At 52.2% G+C, this 25,214-nt stretch overlaps 1 protein-coding gene across 1 annotated transcript in view; it reads right to left on the reverse strand.

Moving 5' to 3' along the window:
• Positions 1-12,344: 12,344 nt before the first annotated feature.
• Positions 12,345-25,214, reverse strand: part of zgc:193711 (uncharacterized protein LOC569781 homolog) — a 63,189-nt gene continuing 50,319 nt past the window's right edge. Inside the window, exon 4 of the mRNA XM_063038236.1 lies at positions 12,345-18,729. Coding sequence (XP_062894306.1) covers positions 18,493-18,729 — 237 coding nt within the window. The 3' untranslated portion in view covers positions 12,345-18,492. The remainder of the gene's footprint in view (positions 18,730-25,214) is intronic.

Raw genomic sequence — 25,214 nt, forward strand, 5'->3', positions numbered from 1 at the left:
CTGGTATGTCTCGCTCCTGTACGCCCTCTCGTCTCCATCGGAGCACCACTCCACCAGCTGGTATGTCTCGCTCCTGTACGTCCTCTCGCCTCCATCGGAGCACCACTCCACCAGCTGGTATGTCTCGCTCCTGTACGCCCTCTCGTCTCCATCGGAGCACCGCTCCACCAGCTGGTATGTCTCGCTCCTGTACGCCCTCTCGTCTCCATCGGAGCACCGCTCCACCAGCTGGTATGTCTCGCTCCTGTACGCCCTCTCGTCTCCATCGGAGCACCCACAGCTGGTATGTCTCGCTCCTGTACGCCCTCTCGTCTCCATCGGAGCACCGCTCCACCAGCTGGTATGTCTCGCTCCTGTACGCCCTCTCGTCTCCATCGGAGCACCACTCCACCAGCTGGTATGTCTCGCTCCTGTACGCCCTCTCGTCTCCATCGGAGCACCGCTCCACCAGCTGGTATGTCTCGCTCCTGTACGCCCTCTCGCCTCCATCGGAGATTCTGCCAGCAACGGTCGCCTCATCAGCAGACTCACAGGTGGGATTTGAGTGGTGCCTGGCCACACGGGTCACGGGTACAGAGAGAGTAGAGCAGTGCGCTAAGCACATACCCCGCCCCCCCCCCGTGGGACACCAGCGTTGATCGTCAGCGAGGAGGAGATATCGTCGCCAATCTGCACAGATTGCGGTCTTCCGGTCCGGGTGTTCGAGGATCCGGTTGCAGGGGGAGGAACGGAGGCCCAGGCTCTGCAGATTTTCGATCAGAACTGAGGGAACGACGGTGCTCGGTGCCAGGCTACGGTCAGCAACCTGCATCCATAAGGCCATAAGACAAAGGAGCAGAAGTAGGCCATTCGGCCCATCGAGTCTGCTCCGCCATTTTATCATGAGCTGATCCATTTTCTCCTATTTAGTCCCACTCCCCCGCCTTCTCACCATAACCTTTGATGCCCTGGCTACTCAGATACCTATCAATCTCTGCCTTAAATACACCCAATGACTTGGCCTCCACTGCTGCCCGTGGCAACAAATTCCATAGATTCACCACCCTCTGACTAAAAAAATTTCTTCGCATTTCTGTTCCGAATGGGCGCCCTTCAATCCTGAAGTCATGCCCTCTCGTACTAGACTCCCCCATCATGGGAAACAACTTTGCCACATCCACTCTGTCCATGCCTTTCAACATTCGAAATGTTTCTATGAGGTCTCCCCTCATTCTTCTAAACTCCAAGGAATACAGTCTAAGAGCGGACAAACGTTCCTCACATGTTAACCCTCTCATTCCCGGAATCATTCTAGTGAATCTTCTCTGTACCCTCTCCAACGTCAGCACATCCTTTCTTAAATAAGGAGACCAAAACTGCCCACAGTACTCCAAGTGAGGTCTTACCAGTGCCTTATAGAGCCTCAACATCACATCCCTGCTCCTATACTCTATTCCTCTAGAAATGAATGCCAACATTGCATTCGCCTTCTTCACTACTGACTCAAACTGGAGGTTAACTTTAAGGGTATCCTGTACGAGGACTCCCAAGTCCCATTGCATCTCAGAACTTTGAATTCTTTCCCCATTTAAATAATAGTCTGCCCGTTTATTTCTTCTGCCAAAGTGCATAACCATACACTTTCCAACATTGTACTTCATTTGCCACTTCTCTGCCCATTCTCCCAATCTATCCAAGTCTCTCTGCAGACTCTCCGTTTCCTCAGCACTACCGGCCCCTCCACCTATCTTCGTATCGTCAGCAAACTTAGCCATAAAGCCATCTATTCCATAATCCAAATCGTTGATGTACAATGTAAAAAGAAGCGGCCCCAACACTGATCCCTGTGGAACACCACTGGTAACCGGCAGCCAACCAGGATAGGATCCCTTTATTCCCACTCTCTGTCTCCTGCCAATCAGCCAACGCTTTATCATGACATTGGCGTGATCCGGGGCTGCGCAGAGAGCCACACCCAGATCGCGTCCGCTGTGGACCTGCGTTGGCGATAGGCAAATCGCAGTGGGTCCAGGTCCCTCCTGAGGCAGCTGTCGATCCTAGCCATGGCCAACCTCTCGAGGCTTTTCATCGCCGTAGATGTGAGTGCTACTAGACGATAGTCATTACGGCAGCTCGCCCGGCTCTTCGTGGGCACTGGTACAGTTGTTGCCCCTTTGAAGCAGGTGTAGGATCATAGTTCCTTGGGGGGCTTTACCCCCTCTGCCATCAGATTTCTAAACAGAAAATGAACCCATGAACACCACCTCAGTATTTTTTGCTCCATTTTATTTAGTACTCTTACTCTTCGTGATTTTTATAAGTGACCTGGATGAGGAAGTGGAGGGATGAGTTAGTAAATTTGCTGATGACACAAAGGTTGGGGGTGTTGTGGACAGTGTGGAGGGCTGTCAGAGGTTACAGCAGGACATCGATGGGATGCAAAACTGGGCTGAGAAGTGGCAGATGGAGTTCAACCCAGATAAGTGTGAGGTGGTTCATTTTGGTAGGTCAAATATGATGGCAGAATATAGCATTAATGGTAAGACTCTTGGCAGTGTGGAGGATCAGAAGGATCTTGTGGTCCGTGTCCATAGGACACTCAAAGCTGCTGTGCAGGTTGACAGTGTTGTTAAGAAGGCGTACGGTGTGTTGGCCTGCATCAACCGTGGGACTGATTTTAAGAGTCGCGAGGTAATGTTACAGCTATATAGGACCCTGGTCAGACCCCACTTGGAGTACTGTGCTCAGTTCCGGTCACCTCACTATGGGAAGGATGTGGATACTATAGAGAGAGTGCAGAGGAGATTTACAAGGATGTTGCCTGGATTGGGGAGCTTGCCTTATGAGAATAGGTTGAGTGAACTCGGCCTTTTCTCCTTGGAGCGACGGAGGATGAGAGACGACCTGATCGAGGTGTATAAGATGATGAGAGGCTTTGATCGTGTGGATAGTCAGAGGCTTTTTCCCAGGGCTGAAATGGCTAAAACGAGAGGGCACAATGTTAAGGTGCTTGGAAGTAGGTACAGAGGAGATGTCAGGGGTAAGTTTTTTTTTACACAGAGAGTGGTGAGTGCGTGGAATGGGCTGCCGGCAATGGTGGTGGAGGCGGATACGATAGGGTCTTTTAAGAGACTCCTGGACAGGTACATGGAGCTTAGAAAAATAGAGGGCTATGGGTAACCCGAGGTAATTTCTAAAGTAAGGACATGTTTAGCACAGCATTGTGGGCCGAAGGCCCTGTTTCGTGCTGTAGGTTTTCTATGTTTCTATGTCATCTGTGGAAATTCTCCGATGACTCGGCAACAGTTGGGTGTATAAAGGGAGGACGGGAGGATGAATACGGGGCCCTGGTGGAGGACTTTGTCAAATGGTGCAAACTGAGTCATCTGCAGCTCAATATCAGTGAGACAAAGGAGATGGTGATGGACTTTAGGAAGACTGAGCCCGCACTGTTCCCTGTTACTATTGACGGTGAGGACATGGATGTGGTGAGGACCTACAAGTACCTGGGGGTGCACCTGGACGACAGACTCGAGTGGAGCACCAACACAAAGGCTGTGTACAAGAAGGGACAGAGTTGCCTCGACTTCCTGAGGAGACTGAGGTCCTTTGGAGTCTGCAGGCCTCTCCTTCGCATGTTCTACCAGTCTGTTGTCACCGGTACAATCTTCTATGAGGTGGTGTGCTGGGCCAATGGCATCAACACGGGGTGACTCCACTTGGGGTACTGTGTTCAGTTCTGGTCACCTCACTACAGGAAGGATGTGGATATTACAGAGAGAGTGCAGAGGAGATTGACAAGGATGTTACCTGGACTGGAGGGTGTGCTTTATGAGAATAGGTCGAGTGAACTCGGCCCTTTCTCCTCGGAGCGACGGAGGATGAGAGACGACCTGATCGAGGTGTACAAGATGATGAGAGGCATTGATTGTGTGGATAGTCAGAGGTTTTTCTCCAGGGCTGAAATGGCTAACACGAGAGGGCACAGTTTTAAGGTGCTGAGGGGATGTCAGGAGTCAGTTTTTCACACAGAGAGTGGTGGGTGTGTGGAATGGACTGCTGGTGACGGTGGTGGAGGCCGATACAATAAGAGACTCCTGGATAGGTACATGGAGCTTTGAAAAATAGAGAGCTGTGCGCTCGGGAAACTCTGGGCAGTTTCTAGAGTAGGTTACACGGTCGGCACAACATTGTGGGCCGAAGGGCCTGTCATGTGCTGCAGTAGATCTCAATGTTCTATGCATTCATCACAATGAGATCGCCCAGCAAGATCAACCAACCACAAACCATCTTCCAGGGGCCGGCTCTCTTCCCGTGCACCCGATCGGCATAACGTCAGCACTGCCGGACAGGGATACTGAGGGGTTACCGGGGTAACTGGATGGGAGGCAGAAATTTACTGGCGGCAAACACGCTCTGTCCCGACAGGAAGAGCTGTTAAACCCCTCACAGACACTGCCGTTCAATACAAAGGACCAACAACGATGCCCTCTCCTCGTGCAGACAGCCGATCGTCTGCCCGAGAGCCCGTTGATGGCATCTGGCGTCGTGTTGGGCTCATGAAAGATTCAGCAGCATCCTTCCATTTCAGCAGACTGCGGCTATGCTGGAGGGAGGGGGTAGGTGCTTGTCCTGTCCATTCCGGGACAGTGACGGGTGTGGGGGGTGTCCAGGGAGAGGTAACACCTCCGGTGAAGGGGCTTGTCCTGTCCATTCCTGGTGAAGGGGCTTGTCCTGTCCATTCCGGGACAGTGTCGGGTGTGTGGGGATGTCCAGGGAGGGGTAACACCTCTGGTGAAGGGGCTTGTCCTGTCCATTCTGGGACAGTGTCGGGTGTGTGGGATGTCCAGGGAGGGGTAACACCTCTGGTGAAGGGGCTTGTCCTGTCTGTTCTGGGACAGTGTCGGTTGTGTGGGATGTCCGGGCAGGGGTAACGCCTCTGGTGAAGGGGCTTGTCCTGTCCATTCTGGGACAGTGTCGGGTGTGTGGGGTGTCTGGGGAGGGGTAACACCTCTGGTGAAGGGGCTTGTCCTGTCCATTCTGGGACAGTGTCGGGTGTGTGGGATGTCCGGGGAGGGGTTACACCTCTGGTGAAGGGGCTTGTCCTGTCCGTTCTGGGACAGTGTCGGGTGTGTGGGATGTCCAGGGAGGGGTAACACCTCTGGTGAAGGGGCTTGTCCTGTCTGTTCTGGGACAGTGTCGGTTGTGTGGGATGTCCGGGGAGGGGTAACGCCTCTGGTGAAGGGGCTTGTCCTGTCCGTTCTGGGACAGTGTCGGGTGTGTGGGGTGTCCGGGGAGGGGTAACACCTCTGGTGAAGGGGCTTGTCCTGTCCATTCTGGGACAGTGTCGGGTGTGGGGATGTCCGGGGAGGGGTAACACCTCTGGTGAAGGGGCTTATCCTGTCCATTCAGGGACAGTGTCGGGTGTGTGGGATGTCCGGGGAGGGGTAACACCTCTGGTGAAGGGGCTTGTCCTGTCCATTCTGGGACAGTGTTCAGTGTGTGGGATGTCCGGGGAGGGGTAACACCTCTGGTGAAGGGGCTTGTCCTGTCCATTCTGGGACAGTGTCGGGTGTGTGGGATGTCCGGGGAGGGGTAACACCTCTGGTGAAGGGGCTTGTCCTGTCCATTCTGGGACAGTGTCGGGTGTGTGGGATGTCCGGGGAGGGGTAACACCTCTGGTGAAGGGGCTTGTCCTGTCCATTCTGGGACAGTGTCGGGTGTGTGGGGTGTCCGGGGAGGGGTAACACCTCTGGTGAAGGGGCTTGTCCTGTCCATTCTGGGACAGTGTTCGGTGTGTGGGGTGTCCGGGGAGGGGTAACACCTCTGGTGAAGGGGCTTGTCCTGCCCATTCTGGGACAGTGTCGGGTGTGTGGGATGTCCGGGGAGGGGTAACACCTCTGGTGAAGGGGCTTGTCCTGTCCATTCTGGGACAGTGTCGGGTGTGTGGGATGTCCGGGGAGGGGTAACACCTCTGGTGAAGGGGCTTGTCCTGTCCATTCTGGGACAGTGTCGGGTGTGTGGGATGTCCGGGGAGGGGTAACACCTCTGGTGAAGGGGCTTGTCCTGTCCATTCTGGGACAGTGTCGGGTGTGTGGGATGTCCGGGGAGGGGTAACACCTCTGGTGAAGGGGCTTGTCCTGTCCATTCTGGGACAGTGTCGGGTGTGTGGGATGTCCGGGGAGGGGTAACACCTCTGGTGAAGGGGCTTGTCCTGTCCATTCTGGGACAGTGTCGGGTGTGTGGGGTGTCCGGGGAGGGGTAACACCTCTGGTGAAGGGGCTTGTCCTGTCCATTCTGGGACAGTGTTCGGTGTGTGGGGTGTCCGGGGAGGGGTAACACCTCTGGTGAAGGGGCTTGTCCTGCCCATTCTGGGACAGTGTCGGGGGTGTGGGATGTCCGGGGAGGGGTAACACCTCTGGTGAAGGGGCTTGTCCTGTCCATTCTGGGACAGTGTCGGGTGTGGGATGTCCGGGGAGGGGTAACACCTCTGGTGAAGGGGCTTGTCCTGTCCATTCTGGGACAGTGTCGGGTGTGTGGGGTGTCCGGGGAGGGGTAACACCTCTGGTGAAGGGGCTTGTCCTGTCCATTCTGGGACAGTGTCGGGTGTGGGGATGTCCGGGGAGGGGTAACACCTCTGGTGAAGGGGCTTATCCTGTCCATTCTGGGACAGTGTTCGGTGTGTGGGATGTCCGGGGAGGGGTAACACCTCTGGTGAAGGGGCTTGTCCTGTCCATTCTGGGACAGTGTCGGGTGTGTGGGATGTCCAGGGAGGGGTAACACCTCTGGTGAAGGGGCTTGTCCTGTCCGTTCTGGGACAGTGTCGGGTGTGTGGGATGTCCGGGGAGGGGTAACACCTCTGGTGAAGGGGCTTGTCCTGTCCATTCTGGGACAGTGTCGGGTGTGTGGGATGTCCGGGGAGGGGTAACACCTCTGGTGAAGGGGCTTGTCCTGTCCATTCTGGGACAGTGTTCGGTGTGTGGGATGTCCGGGGAGGGGTAACACCTCTGGTGAAGGGGCTTGTCCTGTCCATTCTGGGACAGTGTCGGGTGTGTGGGATGTCCGGGGAGGGGTAACACCTCTGGTGAAGGGGCTTGTCCTGTCCATTCTGGGACAGTGTCGGGTGTGTGGGATGTCCGGGGAGGGGTAACACCTCTGGTGAAGGGGCTTGTCCTGTCCATTCTGGGACAGTGACGGGTGTGTGGGGTGTCCGGGGAGGGGTAACACCTCTGGTGAAGGGGCTTGTCCTGTCCATTCTGGGACAGTGTCGGGTGTGTGGGGTGTCCGGGGAGGGGTAACACCTCTGGTGAAGGGGCTTGTCCTGTCCATTCTGGGACAGTGTCGGGTGTGTGGGGATGTCCGGGGAGGGGTAACACCTCTGGTGAAGGGGCTTGTCCTGTCCATTCTGGGACAGTGTCGGGTGTGTGGGATGTCCGGGGAGGGGTAACACCTCTGGTGAAGGGGCTTGTCCTGTCCATTCTGGGACAGTGACGGGTGTGTGGGGTGTCCGGGGAGGGGTAACACCTCTGGTGAAGGGGCTTGTCCTGTCCATTCTGGGACAGTGTCGGGTGTGTGGGGATGTCCGGGGAGGGGTAACACCTCTGGTGAAGGGGCTTGTCCTGTCCATTCTGGGACAGTGTCGGGTGTGTGTGGGATGTCCGGGGAGGGGTAACACCTCTGGTGAAGGGGCTTGTCCTGTCCATTCTGGGACAGTGTCGGGTGTGTGGGGATGTCCGGGGAGGGGTAACACCTCTGGTGAAGGGGCTTGTCCTGTCCATTCTGGGACAGTGTCGGGTGTGTGGGATGTCCGGGGAGGGGTAACACCTCTGGTGAAGGGGCTTGTCCTGTCCATTCTGGGACAGTGACGGGTGTGTGGGGTGTCCGGGGAGGGGTAACACCTCTGGTGAAGGGGCTTGTCCTGTCCATTCTGGGACAGTGTCGGGTGTGTGGGGATGTCCGGGGAGGGGTAACACCTCTGGTGAAGGGGCTTGTCCTGTCCATTCTGGGACAGTGTCGGGTGTGTGTGGGATGTCCAGGGAGGGGTAACACCTCTGGTGAAGGGGCTTGTCCTGTCCATTCTGGGACAGTGTCGGGTGTGTGGGATGTCCGGGGAGGGGTAACACCTCTGGTGAAGGGGCTTGTCCTGTCCATTCTGGGACAGTGTCGGGTGTGTGGGATGTCCGGGGAGGGGTAACACCTCTGGTGAAGGGGCTTGTCCGGTCCATTCTGGGACAGCTCACTCGTCTTCGTCCCCCACCGGACACTCAGCTCTCCCCTGTGGCTCCAAGTCGCTGTTTGTCCGCGAAAGCGACCACACCCCTGTACACCGCTCCGACAGGCCCGCGGGTCTCGTACCCCGGTGAGACGGGGACGTGTCTGTCCTCGTGTGTGAAGCCAGCTCCGGCGGACCGAAGGGGGGGGGGTGGTGGCGGGGAATGAGATCTACAGTGAGATCCGACGGCCGGGAAGATGGTTCACCCTCGCTCCGTGGACAGCAAAGGACATGACAAGGCACAGAAGGCGTCACGGTCATCCACTCCAACCAAACAAGACCCCAGTTTGGGACGACTACCTGTACCGCTGGACCCCGACTTCCGAGGTTGTGAGAGTGGAACTGCCCCCCCCCACCGTGTGGAAACTCTCCTGCACAGGTTTCCTGTCATCGTCGGAGACCATAAATTTCACATAGATTCAGGCCAAGATGCAACTTGGAGAACATGGGGTAACGTAGGTGAGCTAAAGATGCCTGCAGGGCTGGGCGCGGCTCAAACACCATCTATAAATCTGAGGACAACATGACTACTGTTGGTAGAATCTCCGATGGTGACGGGAGGGCGTACAGCAGAGAGATACACCAGCTACAGACACACAAAATGCTGGTGAACGCAGCAGGCCAGACATCATCTCTGGGAAGAGGAACAGTTGACGTTTCGGGCTGAGACCCTTCGTCAGGACCAACTGAAAGAAGAGCTAGTAAGAGATTTGAAACTGGGAGGGGGAAGGGGAGATCAGAAATGATAGGAGAAGACGGGAGGGGGAGGGATGGAGCCAAGAGCTGGAAAGTTGATTGGCAAAAGGGATACGAGGCTGGAGAAGGGAGAGTATCATGGGATGAGAGGCCTAGGGAGAAAGGAAGGGGGAGGGGAGCCCAGAGGATGGGCAAGGAGTATAGTGAGAGGGACAGAGAGAGAAAGAAGAGAGAGAAAAAAAATCGGGAAAAAATAATAATAATAAATAAATAACAGATGGGGTACGAGGGGAGGTGGGGCATTAGCGGAAGTTTGAGAAGTCAATGTTCATGCCATCAGGTTGGAGGCTACCCAGACGGAATATAAGGTGTTGTTCCTTCAACCTGAGTGTGGCTTCATCTTTACAGTAGAGGAGGCCGTGGATAGACATGTCAGAATGGGAATGGGATGTGGAATTAAAATGTGTGGCCACTGGGAGATCCTGCTTTCTCTGGCGGACAGAGCGTAGATGTTCAGCAAAGCGGTCTCCCAGTCTGCATCGGGTCTCGCCAATATATAGAAGGCCACATCGGGAGCACCGGACGCAGTATATCATCCCAGCCGACTCACAGGTGAAGTGATGCCTCACCTGGAAGGACTGTCTGGGGCCCTGAATGGTGGTAAGGGAGGAAGTGTAAGGGCATGTATAGCACTTGTTCTGCTTACAAGGATAAGTGCCGGGAGGGGGATCGGTGGGGAGGGATGGGGGGGACGAATGGACAAGGGAGTCGTGTAGGGAGCGATCCCTGCGGAAAGCAGAGGGGTGGGGGGAGGGAAAGATGTGCTTAGTGGTGGGATCCCGTTGGAGGTGGCGGAAGTTACGGAGAATTGTATGTTGGACCCAGAGGCTGGTGGGGTGGTAGGTGAGGACAAGGGGACCCCTATTCCTAGTGGGGTATTATTTTTTTCCTTTTTTTCTCTCTCTCTTTTCTCCCTCTGTCCCACTCACTATAACTCCTTGCCCATCCTCTGGGTTTTTCCCCCCCTCCCCCTTTCTTTCTCCCTGGGCCTCCTGTCCCATGATCCTCTCATATCCCTTTTGCCAATCACCTGTCCAGCTCTTGGCTCCATCCCCCCCCCCCTGTCTTTTCCTATTATTTCGGATCTCCCCCTCCCCATCCCACTTTCAAATCTCTTACTAACTCTTCCTTCAGTTAGTCCTGACGAAGGGTCTCGGCCCGAAACATCGACTGTACCTCTTCCTAGAGATGCTGCCTGGCCTGCTGCGTTCCACCAGCAACTTTGATGTGTGTTGCTTGGACTTCCAGCATCTGCAGATTTCCTCGTGTTTGCGTTTTTAAATCGACCGGCTGGTGGAGTGGTGTCACGGCAACAACCTGGCACTCAACAGGACCAAAGAGCTGATTGTGGACTTCAGGAAGGGTAAGACGAAGGAACATATTCCAATTCTCATCGAGGGATCAGAAGTGGAGAGAGTGAGCAGCTTCAAGTTCCTGGGTGTCAAGATCTCTGAGGATCTCACCTGGATCCAACATATTGACGCAGCTGTACAGAAGGCCAGACAGCGGCTATGTTTCAGTAGGAGTTTGAGGAGGTTTGGGTATGTCTCTGAAAACGCTTGAGAATTTCTACAGATATCCCGTGGAGAGCATTCTAACGGGCTGCATCACCGTCTGGTATCGGGGAGGGGTTGGCGGGGGCTACTGCACAGGTCCGAACAAAGCTACAGAGCTGTAAACTCAGTCGGCTCCATTTTGGGCACCAGCCTCCGTAATATCCAGGACACCTTCAGGGAGCGGCGCCTGAAAAAGGTGGCGTCCATCACTCAGGGCCCCCACCACCCAGGACGTGCCCTCTTCTCGTCGTTACCATCAGGGAGGAGGTACAGGAGCCTGAAGACACACACTCAGCGATTCAGGAACAGCTCCTTCCCCTCTGTCATCCGATTCCTGAATGGACATTGAACCCGTGAACACCACCTCACTGTCTCCCCATCACCCAGGACATGTCCTCTTCTCATTGTGACCATCAGGGAGGGGGTTCAGGAGATACATCCATCATTACTGACCCCCATCACCCAGGACATGTCCTCTTCTCATTGCTACCATCAGGGAGGAGGTACAGGAGATACATCCATCATTACTGACCCCCATCACCCAGGACATGCCCTCTTCTCATTGTGACCATCAGGGAGGAGGTACAGGGGATACATCCATCATTACTGACCCCCATCACCCAGGACATGCCCTCTTCTCATTGTGACCATCAGGGAGGGGTACAGGAGATCCCCATCCATCATTACTGACCCCCATCACCCAGGACATGTCCTCTTCTCACTGTGACCATCAGGGAGGGGGTATAGGAGACACATCCATCATTACTGACCCCCATCACCCAGGACATGTCCTCTTCTCATTGTGACCATCAGGGAGGAGGTAATGGAGATACATCCATCATTACTGACCCCCATCACCCAGGACATGTCCACTTCTCATTGTGACCATCAGGGAGGAGGTACAGGGGATACATCCATCATTACTGACCCCCATCACCCAGGACATGCCCTCTTCTCATTGTGACCATCAGGGAGGGGTACAGGAGATCCCCATCCATCATTACTGACCCCCATCACCCAGGACATGTCCTCTTCTCACTGTGACCATCAGGGAGGGGGTATAGGAGACACATCCATCATTACTGACCCCCATCACCCAGGACATGTCCTCTTCTCATTGTGACCATCAGGGAGGAGGTAATGGAGATACATCCATCATTACTGACCCCCATCACCCAGGACATGTCCACTTCTCATTGTGACCATCAGGGAGGTGGTAATGGAGATACATCCATCATTACTGACCCTCATCACCCAGGACATGTCCTCTTCTCAATGTGACAATCAGGGAGGAGGTAATGGAGATACATCCATCATTACTGACCCCATCACCCAGGGCATGCCCTCTTCTCATTGTGACCATCAGGGAGGGGGTACAGGAGATACATCCATCATTACTGACCCCCATCATCCAGGACATGTCCTCTTCTCAATGTGACAATCAGGGAGGAGGTAATGGAGATACATCCATCATTACTGACCCCCATCACCCAGGACATGTCCTCTTCTCATTGTGACCATCAGGGAGGAGGTACAGGAGATACATCCATCATTACTGACCCCCATCACCCAGGACATGTCCTCTTCTCATTGCTACCATCAGGGAGGAGGTACAGGAGATACATCCATCATTACTGACCCCCATCACCCAGGACATGTCCTCTTCTCATTGTGACCATCAGGGAGGAGGTACAGGAGCCTGAAGACACACACTCAACAATTCAGGAACAGCTTCTTCCCCTCTGTCATCCGATTTCTGAATGGACATTGAACCCATGAACACTACCTCACTATTTCTTTATTTCTGTTTTTTTGCATTACTTTATTTAATTATTTGATATATATGTCATAGACTTTATTACTTACATTCTTTACATACACGAGGAGTAAAAATCTTTATGTTACGTCTCCACCTAAATGTGCAATGTGCAATTTATAGTAATTTGTAATAAATAGTATGTACAACAGGACAGTCAATATAACGTAGAAATACAGTTGCATCATCAGTCTGATGGCCTGGTGGAAGAAGCTGTCCCGGAGCCTGCTGGTCCTGGCTTTTATGCTGCGGTACCGTTTCCCGGATGGTAGCAGCTGGGACAGTTTGTGGTTGGGGTGACTGGGGTCCCCAATGATCCTTCGGGCCCTTTTCACACACCTGTCTCTGTAAATGTCCTGAATAGTGGGAAGTTCAGATCTACAGATGCGCTGGGCTGTCCGCACCACTCTCTGCAGAGTCCTGCGATTGAGGGAGGTACAGTTCCCGTACCAGGCAGTGATGCAGCCAGTCAGGATGCTCTCAATTGTGCCCCTGTAGAAAGTTCTTAGGATTTGGGGGCCCATACCAAACTTCCTCAACCGTCTGAGGTGAAAGAGGTGCTGTTGTGTGTTTTTCACCACACAGCCGGTGTGCACAGACCACGTGAGGTCCTCGGTGATGTGGATGCCGAGGAGCTGAAAGTCAATGTGAATTACTTTAAGTGTGCACAAAGTACTTAAAGTGATTCACGTTTTTTTCCCCTCTATTACTGCATACTGCATTGTACTGCTGCACAAAGACAACAAATTTCATGATGTGTGCTGTTGATATTAAACCTGACTCAGATACAATGGGAGCAGGCAGTTTTCTGTTACCCTTGGCAGCGACCCTTCTCACCAACATCCGACCTTAAAACCAGCGTCATTTTACCCACATTCCTACAACCAGACACCCTTTCACCTCAGCTGATGGGAGGAGGTCAATCACGGTGACTAAATTAGAGCAGTTTATTTTTTTTTAAATCTCGCGGTACAGCGCAGAGGAGGTCTTTCCGTCTCTTTCAGCCGCGCCTCCCAGCAACCCCGATCTGGCCCAAACCTAATCACGGGACAATTTACGACGACCAATTGATCTACCCGGTGCGTCCTTGGACTGTGGGACCGGCACTCCTGGGGGGAAAACCCACGCATCCCGCGGGGAGGGCTGACAAACTTCTTACAAAATGGCGCCGGAGTTGACCTTTGAACTCCCCGAGCCGTAACGGCCCCGCGCTCTGCGCTACGCCACCAGGTTTCCTCCTTTCCTCAGCCCCTTTGACTCTTTTTGATCAGTGACCTACATTCAGAGGTACCTTGTAGAGTCGCCAGTTAACCTATGCGCGCACGCGCACGCACACACACAAACACAAGATGCTGGGAGGAGCGTGTGTCGCTTGGATTTCCAAGCGCCTGCCGATTTCCTCTTGTTTGTGCTTGAAATAGCCTTCTCTTTCATACTCACACTTTCTTCAATACCTTCAAGTTAGATATTTTTTACAAAAATATTTAAGTAATTTTCCTTACGTTTTGGAGGCTGACCTGTTAGATACTATTATGAGTATGAATCCTTTGATTAGGGGTTCTATAGGAAGAATTTGTAATTTATTATTACAATGGGATAAGCGTCCTTTATCTAAGATTAAACAGGATTGGGAAAAGGAACTTAATTTGACTTTTATGACGGAGGATTGGATGCGAATATTGAAGCTGGTTAATTCTTCTTCAATTTGTACGAGCCATTCATTGATTCAATTTAAAATTGTACATCGTTATCATTTGACAAAGGAGAGACTTTCTAAAATCTTTCCTAATGTTGATAGTCATTGTGATAGATATAAAACTGAGATAGCTACACTGACACATATGTTTTGGTCTTGTTCTATATTGGAACTGTTCTGGAAGTCGGTTTTTTCAACAATTTCTAAAGCACTTAAAATTAATCTACAACCTAATAAAATAACAGTGCTCTTTGGAATAATTCCTCAAAATATTCACGGTATCTCTGTGTCTGACCAACATGTTATTGCATTTGTTACACTGATAGCGAGGAGGGCCATTTTGTTGAAGTGGAAGGATACATCAGCTCCCACTTTGTCACAATGGTTCTCTCAAGTGATGCTATGTCTTAGTTTGGAGAAAATTAGAAGTCGAACCTTTGAACCTTTATTTGATTTTGAGAAAAGATGGGGCTCATTTGCTCATTATTATCATTTGAGTTAATTGGTATAATTTTTCCACAATCTAATTGTAAATTTTTTTTAGTATATTTTCTTTTCTTGCTGGCTGTTTGATGTTTATTTTTAGAAGCTTTTTGTATGACGCCGGGCTCCGGGGTTGTACATCTAATGCGTTCTTTTTTTTTCTCACTTTTCTGCTCAGTAGGTTTTTTTTGTTATCACAAAATTTTTTTTTCAATCTTTAAGATAGTGTTTTTTTTTGAGGCATTGTAAGTGTTGTTACTTCGATGTACTCATGTTATTTTTCCTGTATATAACAACAAAAAGATTTGAAAAGAAAGAAAGTACTGGCCTACAGGGGCCGGCTGGTGGTGCAACGACATTGGAACCGGACCCCGAGAGCGGAGGTTCCCGGGTTCGAAACCGGTCGGGTCCGCTCCCGAGCACGCTTCCCATCCGTGCCGGCTTGAGTGCCCAGATCGCAACTCGACCTCGTAAAATAAAGGGGAAAAATACCGCAAAAACGTCTTTGTGAGGAGTGGCGCGCCACACGGTCTCTCTCTCGCTCCGCGCCTTGTAAGAACCATGAAAAAGACATCATCACCGACGCACGCACACGCACAGGCTCGCACGCACGCAGGCGCATGCCAAAAAAAAAAGTGACCTACAGATGTGCCTCTAGAACGTGGGAGGGAAAGGAGGGCTCCCAGTTAAAACTGTTTCAACCAGGGGTCATTTTTAAAAGTAACAGAAGTACTTTCTTGAGTATCCATTGTTTCTCTTTGGACCAGCTCTGGGCTTTCAGTTTGATTTGCAGCCGTCTCATTTGGGATCATGGGGGTTGTTAAAACTCTCTTCCTTCTATACACCTTTATTCTATTTGGGATAATTGTTAATTATCACGATATTTTTCAAGGTCTTGTAGCCGTTGGCTCTGGGGACGATTGCTCGTCCGGACACCCAGGTTGTCCGATTGGCCCTGAATTCATACCAACTCCAGGGTGTATTTGGGGAGGTGTGGGGTGGGGAGGTTGGCGTGCCAACGCCTCTTTGCTCGGCCGGCGTGGACCCCTGTCTGCTGAAACTCAGACCGAGTCCGTCTGTGCACCGTGATGACATGGCGAACGTGGACCGAAGGAATATACACAAGTACACTCCTCTTCCTGATCCTGAAAGCTTCAAGATTTATATAGTGCATGGGTATTACGACTACCATCACATCTTAGAAGATGATGTAAATGCCTCTGGACGGGGTGCTCCTTTCCATTGTATAAAATGAGTCATCTCTTGGTTCAGAATCCAAGGACACCATTCCAAACCAGCGTCTTCAGTTTCAGAGATGCAACAGCTATTAGTAAATCCTCAAAATGACTTTGTTGTGGATTCAATAGAATGGATTGGATCTTTTGAGATTTTGGGAATATTGACCTGCCTTGAAATTTCAGCTGGCAGTATGCTTATCCAGCGAAATGGTGATAAAGCTCTGGATCAACAAAACGCTTGCAACTCATTTCGTTTGAACAGGGAATTCCAGTTATAATTTCCTGAGGAGGCTGAGGTCCTTTAACATCTGCCGGACGATGCTGAGGATGTTCTACGAGTCTGTGGTGGCCAGTGCGATCATGTTTGCTGTTGTATGCTGGGGCAGCAGGCTGAGGGTAGCAGACACCAACAGAATCAACAAATTCATCCGTAAGGCCAGTGATGTTGTGGGGATGGAACTGGACTCTCTGACGGTGGTGTCTGAAAAGAGGATGCTGTCCAAGTTGCATGCCATCTTGGACAATGTCTCCCATCCACTACATAATGTACTGGGTGGGCACAGGAGTACATTCAGCCAGAGACTCATTCCACCGAGATGCAGCACAGAGCGTCATAGGAAGTCATTCCTGCCTGTGGCCATCAAACTTTACAACTCCTCCCTTGGAGGGTCAGACACCCTGAGCCAATAGGCTGGTCCTGGACTTATTTCCTGGCATAATTTACATATTACTAATTAACTATTTATGTTTCTATTACTATTTATTATTTATGGTGCAACTGTAACAAAAACCAATTTCCCCCGGGATCAATAAAGTATGACTATGACTATGACTAATCGTTTATAACCTATAAACTATAGTTTATAAGATGATATGGTGGAGGATTACAAATACCTGGGGATACGAATTGACAATAAACTGGACTGGTCTAAGAACACTGAGGCTGTCTACAAGAAGGGTCAGAGCCGTCTCTATTTCCTGAGGAGACTGAGGTCCTTTAACATCTGCCGGACGATGCTGAGGATGTTCTACGAGTCTGTGGTGGCCAGTGCGATCATGTTTGCTGTTGTGTGCTGGGGCAGCAGGCTGGGGGTAGCAGACACCAACAGAATCAACAAACTCATTTGTAAGACCAGTGATGTTGTGGGGATGGAACTGGACTCTCTGACGGTTGCATGCCATCTTGGACAATGTCTCCCATCCACTAGGTAATATACTGGGTGGGCACAGGAGTACATTCAGCCAGAGACTCATTCCACTGGGATATAACACAGAGCGTCATAGGAAGTCATTCCTGCCTGTGGCCATCAAACTTTACAACTCCTCCCTTGGAGGGTCAGATACGCTGAGCCAATAGGCTGGTCCTGGACTTATTTCCTGCCATAATTCATGTATTACTATTTAACTATTTATGGTTTTATTACTATTCATTATTTATGGAGCAACTGTAATGAAAACCAATTTCCCCCGGGATCAATAAAGTGTGACTATGACTATGTAAACCACAGGTTCAGGTTCCAGAGTTTAGGAATCAGTTTATTTGGAACGATGGTATTAAAGGCAGAGCTGTAATCAATGACAGGGAGCCTTACGTATGCGTCTTTATTCTCCAGGTGTTCTAAGGAGGAATGTAGGGCCAGAGAGATGGCATCTGCCGTTGACCTTTTGCTCTGGTAGGCGAATTGCAAACCAAGCTCAGTTTCAAGGCAGGAACTACTTCACGGGTGGAGCTAAGGTTCAAACTTTAGTACCTCCATCCTGCAGCTCAACTAACCTCCTCACAGAACTTGTCATGATATTGCGCAGTTAAAAGTCAGGTTTGCTGCTTTAAATGCATTCAACCATTCTACTTAAATACGGGCTTTGTTCAATCAGGAAACGGTTACAAGGAAACCATCAGAAGCCGTACCGTAATTTGCCGATGCCAAGTATACTGCATTCCGGTTAATTGGGCCGTCGGGGATGGGGGGTGGCCTCTTAATTGGGACAACTGTGAGGAAACAAAAACTGATTGAGAAAAACAAGCCAGGATTCCCCATCATTTGTCTGGGTCACGAAGGCACTGACGATCACCTCAAGGCGCTACGATGAAAGTAGAGGCTTGGCGGACGCAATTATCGATAACGTTGCACGAGGGCAGTCCGGGCACTTTGATCCTGTTCTTTCAGGAGTCAATCACAGGATGAATTCCTCCGTCGATAACTATTTGGAACTAACACATAGTTTTACAGCACTGCAGTTGCATTGCAAATGTTCCAATTTAGCCTGCGTCCCACTTAAGTACACAATCTGCTGCTCAGTTTGTATCGTCTATACATTTTCAACCATTTGCATGAAACTTCGGCTAAGTTGGGCCAAAATGTACCCCACCGTGTCCCAGTTAACCGGAATCCACTGTATATTCTGACGCCATCTTTATCTGTAGCTATCATACGTCATGTAAGATTGACATCATAATCCTTGGAATCAACGCCTTTTTCTCCTGACGGGTCACAGTACGAAGATGTGTTATGAGAAGGGGGCTGATATGTACTTATTTCAGTTAATAGAACCAGGAAGGTGCTACATTGGATTGCATTACCTGCAAATAATATCTAAACAAGGCCACGCCTAGTTTTGTAATGTCAAGTTGTAAATAAACGTCCATCCTTAAGGGAAGTGGGGAGAAGAGTCTTTCCTGTCTGATCACCTGGACTTTATACGAGAGTCCCTTTTTTTCTGTCGTACTTCACAACTGGAGTGAACTTTATTGTGGCGTACTCTGTCGCGTTTTCCTTCTGCCTCGCTTTGACCTGTTTGACCGTTCTCCGAGACCCCCGCTGAATCACCTGAATTTCGGCGTAATGGACGTCGGCCGGCTTCTTCTTGTTCACCGTCGCATAGACGGGTATGTCGGGGGCCACCTCGTCGTAGGCGTGGAAGTCTTCATGTGCCTGCGGTGCAGGAGTAACAGAGAAAGTGTGACGTTCAACACTCCCATCGGGGAGGAGGCTACGTAGCGTCCACACCAGGACCGTGAGGGGTCCCCCCCGCCCTGCTCACGGACTGTCCGTCCCTCTCCCCTCGGGGAGGAGGCTACGTAGCGTCCACACCAGGACCGTGAGGGGTCCCCCCCGCCCTGCTCACGGACTGTCCGTCCCTCTCCCCTCGGGGAGGAGGCTACGTAGCGTCCACACCAGGACCGTGAGGGGTCCCCCCTGCCCTGCTCACGGACTGTCCGTCCCTCTCCCCTCGGGGAGGAGGCTACGTAGCGTCCACACCAGGACCGTGAAGGATCCCCCCCGCCCTGCTCACGGACTGTCCGTCCCTCTCCCCTCGGGGAGGAGGCTACGTAGCACCCACACCAGGACCGTGAAGGGTCCCACCCACCCTGCTCACGGACTGTCCGTCCCACTCCCATCGAGGAGGAGGCTACGTAGCGTCCACACCAGGACCGTGAGGGGTCCCCCCCGCCCTGCTCACGGACTGTCCGTCCCACTCCCATCGGGGAGGAGGCTACGTAGCACCCACACCAGGACCCACCAGACTCAAAAACAGTGACTTTCCCTAAGCAGTGAGTCTGATCAACACCTCCACCCACTAACCCACCCCTCCACACCCCCAAACCACCACTACTTTATCATTTCCTGTCAGAGTCACCTTCTGTACAGACACTCCTGTGCCCAGAGTCACTTTATGGATAGACAATCAATCTGTGTATATAAGCTATCTTACGTCTTTATATATATTGTTTTTTTTATATATTGATTCATCGAGACGCAGCCCAAAATAGGTCCTTCCAACCTACCGAGCCGCGCTGCCTAGCAACCACCGATTTAACCCCTGCCTAACCACAGGGCGATTTACAGTGACCAATCAACCTACCCATCGGTACGTCTTTGGACTGTGGGAGGAAACTGGAGCTACGGTACTGCGCCGTCTGTATTCGTTATCTTTCCTGTGTTAGAAGCCAAGGAGAAGTTAGTTTCCTGACTACCTGACTGACTCTGTCAGGGTGGAGCGGAAGCAGAGAGCTCCTCCGTAAATCCTTCTGGCCTCGCTGCCCAGGAGACGGGCTTTCCCCTCATCGTCAGCGGAACAGAGGAGGTGGCCTTTGACCTACTCACACTCTCAGGGATCCAGTGCAGAACAGGCCCGAAGTCAATAGGTGCAGGAGGAGGCCATTCGGCCCTTCGAGCCAGCACCGCCACTCACTGTGATCATGACTGATTATCCACAATCAGTATCCAGTTCCTGCCTTCTCCCCATATCCCTTCACTCCGCTATCTTTAAGAGCTCTATCTAACTCTTTCTTGAAAGAATCCAGAGAATTGCCCTCCACAGCCTTCTGAGGTAGAGCGTTCCACAGAACCACAACCCTCTGGGTGAAAAAGTTTTTCCTCAACTCCGTTCTAAATGGCCTACCCCTTATTCGTAAACTGTGGCCTCTGGTTCTGGACTCCCCCAACATCGGGAACATGTTTCCTGCCTCCAGCGTGTCCAATCCCTTAATATGTTTCAATCAGATCCCCTCTCATCCTTCTAAATTCCAGAGTATACAAGCCCAGTCGCTCCAATCTTTCGACATATGACATTCCCGCCATCCCGGGAATTAACCTCGTGAACCTACGCTGCACTCCCTCAATAGCAAGAATGTCCTTCCTCAAATTTGGAGACCAAAACTGCACACAATACTCCAGGTGTGGTCTCACCGGGGCCCTGTATAGCTGCAGAAGGACCTCTTTGCTCCTATACTCAACTTGCCGCTTGCTATGAAGGCCGGCGTGCCATTAGCTTTCTTCACTGCCCGACGAGCCTGTCTGCCCAGACTTAACCCTGGCCTAATCACCGGGCGATTTAGTCAGCTGCCGCAGGGCTTTGAACGCTGTTGGTCACCTCGGATAAGGTGGAATCGGGACCCGTGGGGTGGGGGGGGGAACAGTAGGGCCTCGCTCCTGGATGTGCTCCGTGCCTCCCAAGCTGGCTTGGGCGGTCAAAAAAACCATCGGGAGCTCCCCCGGCGACCCTGTGATTTCAGTCTCTGAATCAGACGTGGGGGGTGAACTCAAAGAGTCCATCCCCTGGGGGTACCTGGCCAAGCACCCCAGGGTGCTGATCAGCTGGGGCCAGCGCTCTCACTCAAAGGTGCCCACCTGCTCCGAGCATCGCCGACGCCCGCAGACGAGCGCAGAGGCCCGCCTCGGACGACCGCCGCCCGGGCGCGGTGGGATCCGCGGTCTGGGGAGGCTGGTGGAGAAACTTCTCGGCTCCCGACTGAGGAGCTGATCGATAAGCTTTCAGGGGACGGTTGTACTGAACGCCGAGCTGCGGTCGACAAGAGGTATCGCGAATCCACTTGGTTCTGCTCCAGTCTGCCCACCCGAGCCGCCAGTCCACGGCAGATTCCATCTCGATGGCTCCTCACTCAACCTCTGGAACATCGGCACAGCAAAGGTGCGCACATCGGGGTGCTCTTTGTCGACCAGCATTCGATGCCATCATCCCCGCAAACCTGATCAATAAACTCCAAGACCTTGGCCTCAGTACCTCCTTGTGCAATTGGATCCTCGATTTCCTCACTCGCAGGACCCCAGTCAGTTCAGACTGGCAACCACATCCCCTCCACAATCTCCGTCAGCACAAGTCTGTGTGTTTAGTCCCCTGCTCTACTTATTTTACACCTATAACTGTGCGGCTAAGCCCAGCTCCAATGAAATACTTAAGTTGCCGATGACACCACTGTTGCGGGCCAACATGTAGGTGGGGGAGCAACACACATCAAAGTTGCTGGTGAACGCAGCAGGCCAGGCAGCATCTCTAGGAAGAGGTACAGTCGGCGTTTCAGGCCGAGACCCTTCGTCAGGACTAACTGAAGGAAGAGTTAGTAAGAGATTTGAAAGTGGGAGGGGGAGGGGGAGATCTGAAATGATAGGAGAAGACAGGAGGGGGAGGGATGGAGCCAAGAGCTGGACAGGTGATTGACAAAATGGATATGAGAGGATCATGGAACTGGAGGCCCAGGGAGAAAGAAAGAGGGAGGGGGGGAAAAACCCAGAGGATGGGCAAGGAGTTATAGTGAGTGGGACAGAGGGAGAAAAAGGAGAGAGAGAGAAAGAATATGTGTATAAAAATAAATAACAGATGGGGTACGAGGGGGAAGTGGGGCATTAACGGAAGTTAGAGACATCAATGTTCATGCCATCAGGTTGGAGGCTACCCAGACAGAATATAAGGTGTTGTTCCTCCAACCTGAGTGTGGCTTCATCTTTACAGTAGAGGAGGCCGTGGATAGACATGTCAGAATGGGAATGGGATGTGGAATTAAAATGTGTGGCCACTGGGAGATCCTGCTTTCTCTGGCGGACAGAGCGTAGATGTTCAGCAAAATGATCTCCCAGTCTGCGTCGGGTCTCGCCAATATATAGAAGGCCACATCGGGAGCACCGGACGCAGTATATCACCCCAGTCGACTCACAGGTGAAGTGTTGCCTCACCTGGAAGGACTGTCTGGGGCCCTGAATGGTGGTGAGGGAGGAAGTGTAAGGGCATGTGTAGCACTTGTTCCGCTTACAAGGATAAGTGCCGGGAGGGAGATCAGTGGGGAGGGATGGGGGGGACGAATGGACAAGGGAGTCGCGTAGGGAGCAATCCCTGCAGAAAGCAGAAAGGGGGGAGGGAAAGATGTGCTTAGTGGTGGGATCCCATTGGAGGTGGCGGAAGTTACGGAGAATTAGATGTTGGACGCGGAGGCTGGTGGGGTGGTAGGTGAGGACCAGGGGAACCCTATTCCTAGTGGGGTGGCGGGAGGATGGAGTGAGGGCAGATGTACGTGAAATGGGGGAGATGCGTTTGAGAGCAGAGTTGATGGTGGAGGAAGGGTGGGGGGGAATTCTTCTCCGTGAATTGTCACCTTGTCGTGGTGGAGGAGCTTGTGTGGTCCTGTGATCCCGAGAGCAATGCTGTCTGGAGCTATGCTCCTGGTAGGGTCACCCATGGCGGTAAGGTCGAGGGTGAGGTCCCTGACAAAGAACAATCCAACCAAGACCTCAACGGTGGAACAGGCGGACGAAGTGACTTCGAACGCAACGGCTGTGAAGGCAGATGAAGGCTGCAACAAATCCATCAGCTCTAATCGTCGTGGTTTCCGTGCCATTGGAATCAGTCGGTTGATTTGTGAAGTATCGTGTGCTTCTTGGAGTGCAACATCAAGTACACCTTAAACAGATACACGCACAGGCGTCTTCGCTCTGTGCGGAACGAAGACCATCATCCTCGACCTCGAGGGATAGCCACCACCACCACGAGGGGGGAGATTCAAAGTCTGGCCGAATGGTGTCACAACGACAACCTCTCACTCGGTGTCAGCAAGACCAAGGAGCTGATTATCAACTGCTGAAGGAAATCAGGGGCCCACGAGACAGTACCCATCAGGGGGAATCAGAGGTGGACAGGGTGAGCAACTTCAAATTCCTCGGCGTTATACTTTCAGACAACCTGTCCTGGGCCCAGCATGCAAGTGCCATCATCTTCTACTTCCTACGAAGTTTTTGGAAGTTCAGCATGACATCTAAATCTTTGACAAACTTCTATAGATGTGCGGTGGGGAGTATATTGACTGGCTGCATCACAGCCTGGTGTGGAAACACCAATGCCCTTGAATGGAAAATCCTACAAAAAGTTATGGATACGGCCCAGTCCATCACAGGTAAAGCCCTCCCCAGTTTTGAGCACATCTACCACAAAACGCATGCTCTCTTCTCGCTGCCTCCATCAGGAAGGAGGTACAGGAGCCTCAGGACCCACACCACCAGGTTCAGGAACAGTTATCACCCCTCAACCATCAGGAAGGAGGTACAGGAGCCTCAGGACCCACACCACCAGGTTCAGGGACAGTTATCACCCCTCATCCATCAGGAAGGAGGTACAGGAGCCTCAGGACACGCACCACCAGGTTCAGGGACAGTTATTACCTCTCAACCATCAGGAAGGAGGTACAGGAGCCTCAGGACTCACACCACCAGGTTCAGGAACAGTTATTACCCCTCAACCATCAGGAAGGAGGTACAGGAGCCTCAGGACCCACACCACCAGGTTTAGGAACAGTTATCACCCCTCAACCATCAGGAAGGAGGTACAGGAGCCTCAGGACCCACACCACCAGGTTCAGGAACAGTTATTACCCCTCAACCATCAGGAAGGAGGTACAGGAGCCTCAGGACCCACACCACCAGGTTCAGGAACAGTTATTACCCCTCAACCATCAGGAAGGAGGTACGGGAGCCTCAGGACCCACACCACCAGGTTCAGGAACAGTTATTACCCCCTCAACCATCAGGAAGGAGGTACGGGAGCCTCAGGACCCACACCACCAGGTTCAGGAACAGTTATTACCCCTCAACCATCAGGAAGGAGGTACAGGAGCCTTCGGAACCACACCACCAGGATCAAGAACAGTTATTACCCCCTCAACCATCAGGAAGGAGGTACAGGAGCCTCAGGACCCACACCACCAGGTTCAGGAACAGTTATTACCCCTCAACCATCAGGAAGGAGGTACAGGAGCCTCAGGAGTCACACCACCAGGTTCAGGAACAAAGACCCTTCATCTCAGGGTTTGATTTTTTCATTTTGCTCATTTATTGTTATTGTTATTATGTCTTTTTATTCTTTGGCACTTGCACCCTTTGTTTACCTGCCCTGTTGGGTACGGTCCTTGATTGATTCGATTGTGGTTGTTGGATTTACGGAGTATGCCCGCAAGGGAAGGAATCCCAGGGTGGCATGTGGCGACAGAGATGTACGCCGATAAGAAAGTTACTTTGAACTTTCAGAGAGGAGAACAGTGCACCAGGAAGGGCGAAGGCCTCTCGGAGAGGTAACTGAGAGGTCGAGGTTGACCACGGATGTAGCGTCCTTGCTGATACACAAGCCCGGGCAGTACGATACGGAGAGCGAGCTGTTGCCCCGTGTAACAGGCTCCCCCTCTCCACCCAGCTGATGAACCCAAAGGAACGGCCGAGACCCGATACAGTTTGGCACCAGGAGTTGCCAGTCGGCATTGAACTCAACGTCGGACTGCCTCAGGGACTCCAGCTCCGGATTTTTCCCTCAGGGTTCACTCCGGAACCTTCCCCGTGAGCGGGTACAGCCGCAAGGCAGCGGAGGTTTGAGATCAGAGTTTTCCTTCTCCACGGCCTGCCCGGAGCGACTGGTTTTAAGGTGCCAGTAACCCACCTTTGCCCCTTCTCCCGTCAGTAGAAAGGCCTTAGTAGACACACGTGAAGGCCGGGAGCTGGACTTGGTTGTCAGAGGCTGTTTGAGACCCACGCCATTGGGAGCGTTTAATAGGTGGTGGGAGCTCGTCCCCATTACCACCCCCCCAGCTACGACAACCTTTAAGGAGACACACAGAAAGGAAAGTCGCTGTGTCAGGAGGGGT

Source organism: Mobula hypostoma, chromosome X2 (assembly GCF_963921235.1).
Source record: "Mobula hypostoma chromosome X2, sMobHyp1.1, whole genome shotgun sequence".
NCBI lineage: Eukaryota > Metazoa > Chordata > Chondrichthyes > Myliobatiformes > Myliobatidae > Mobula > Mobula hypostoma.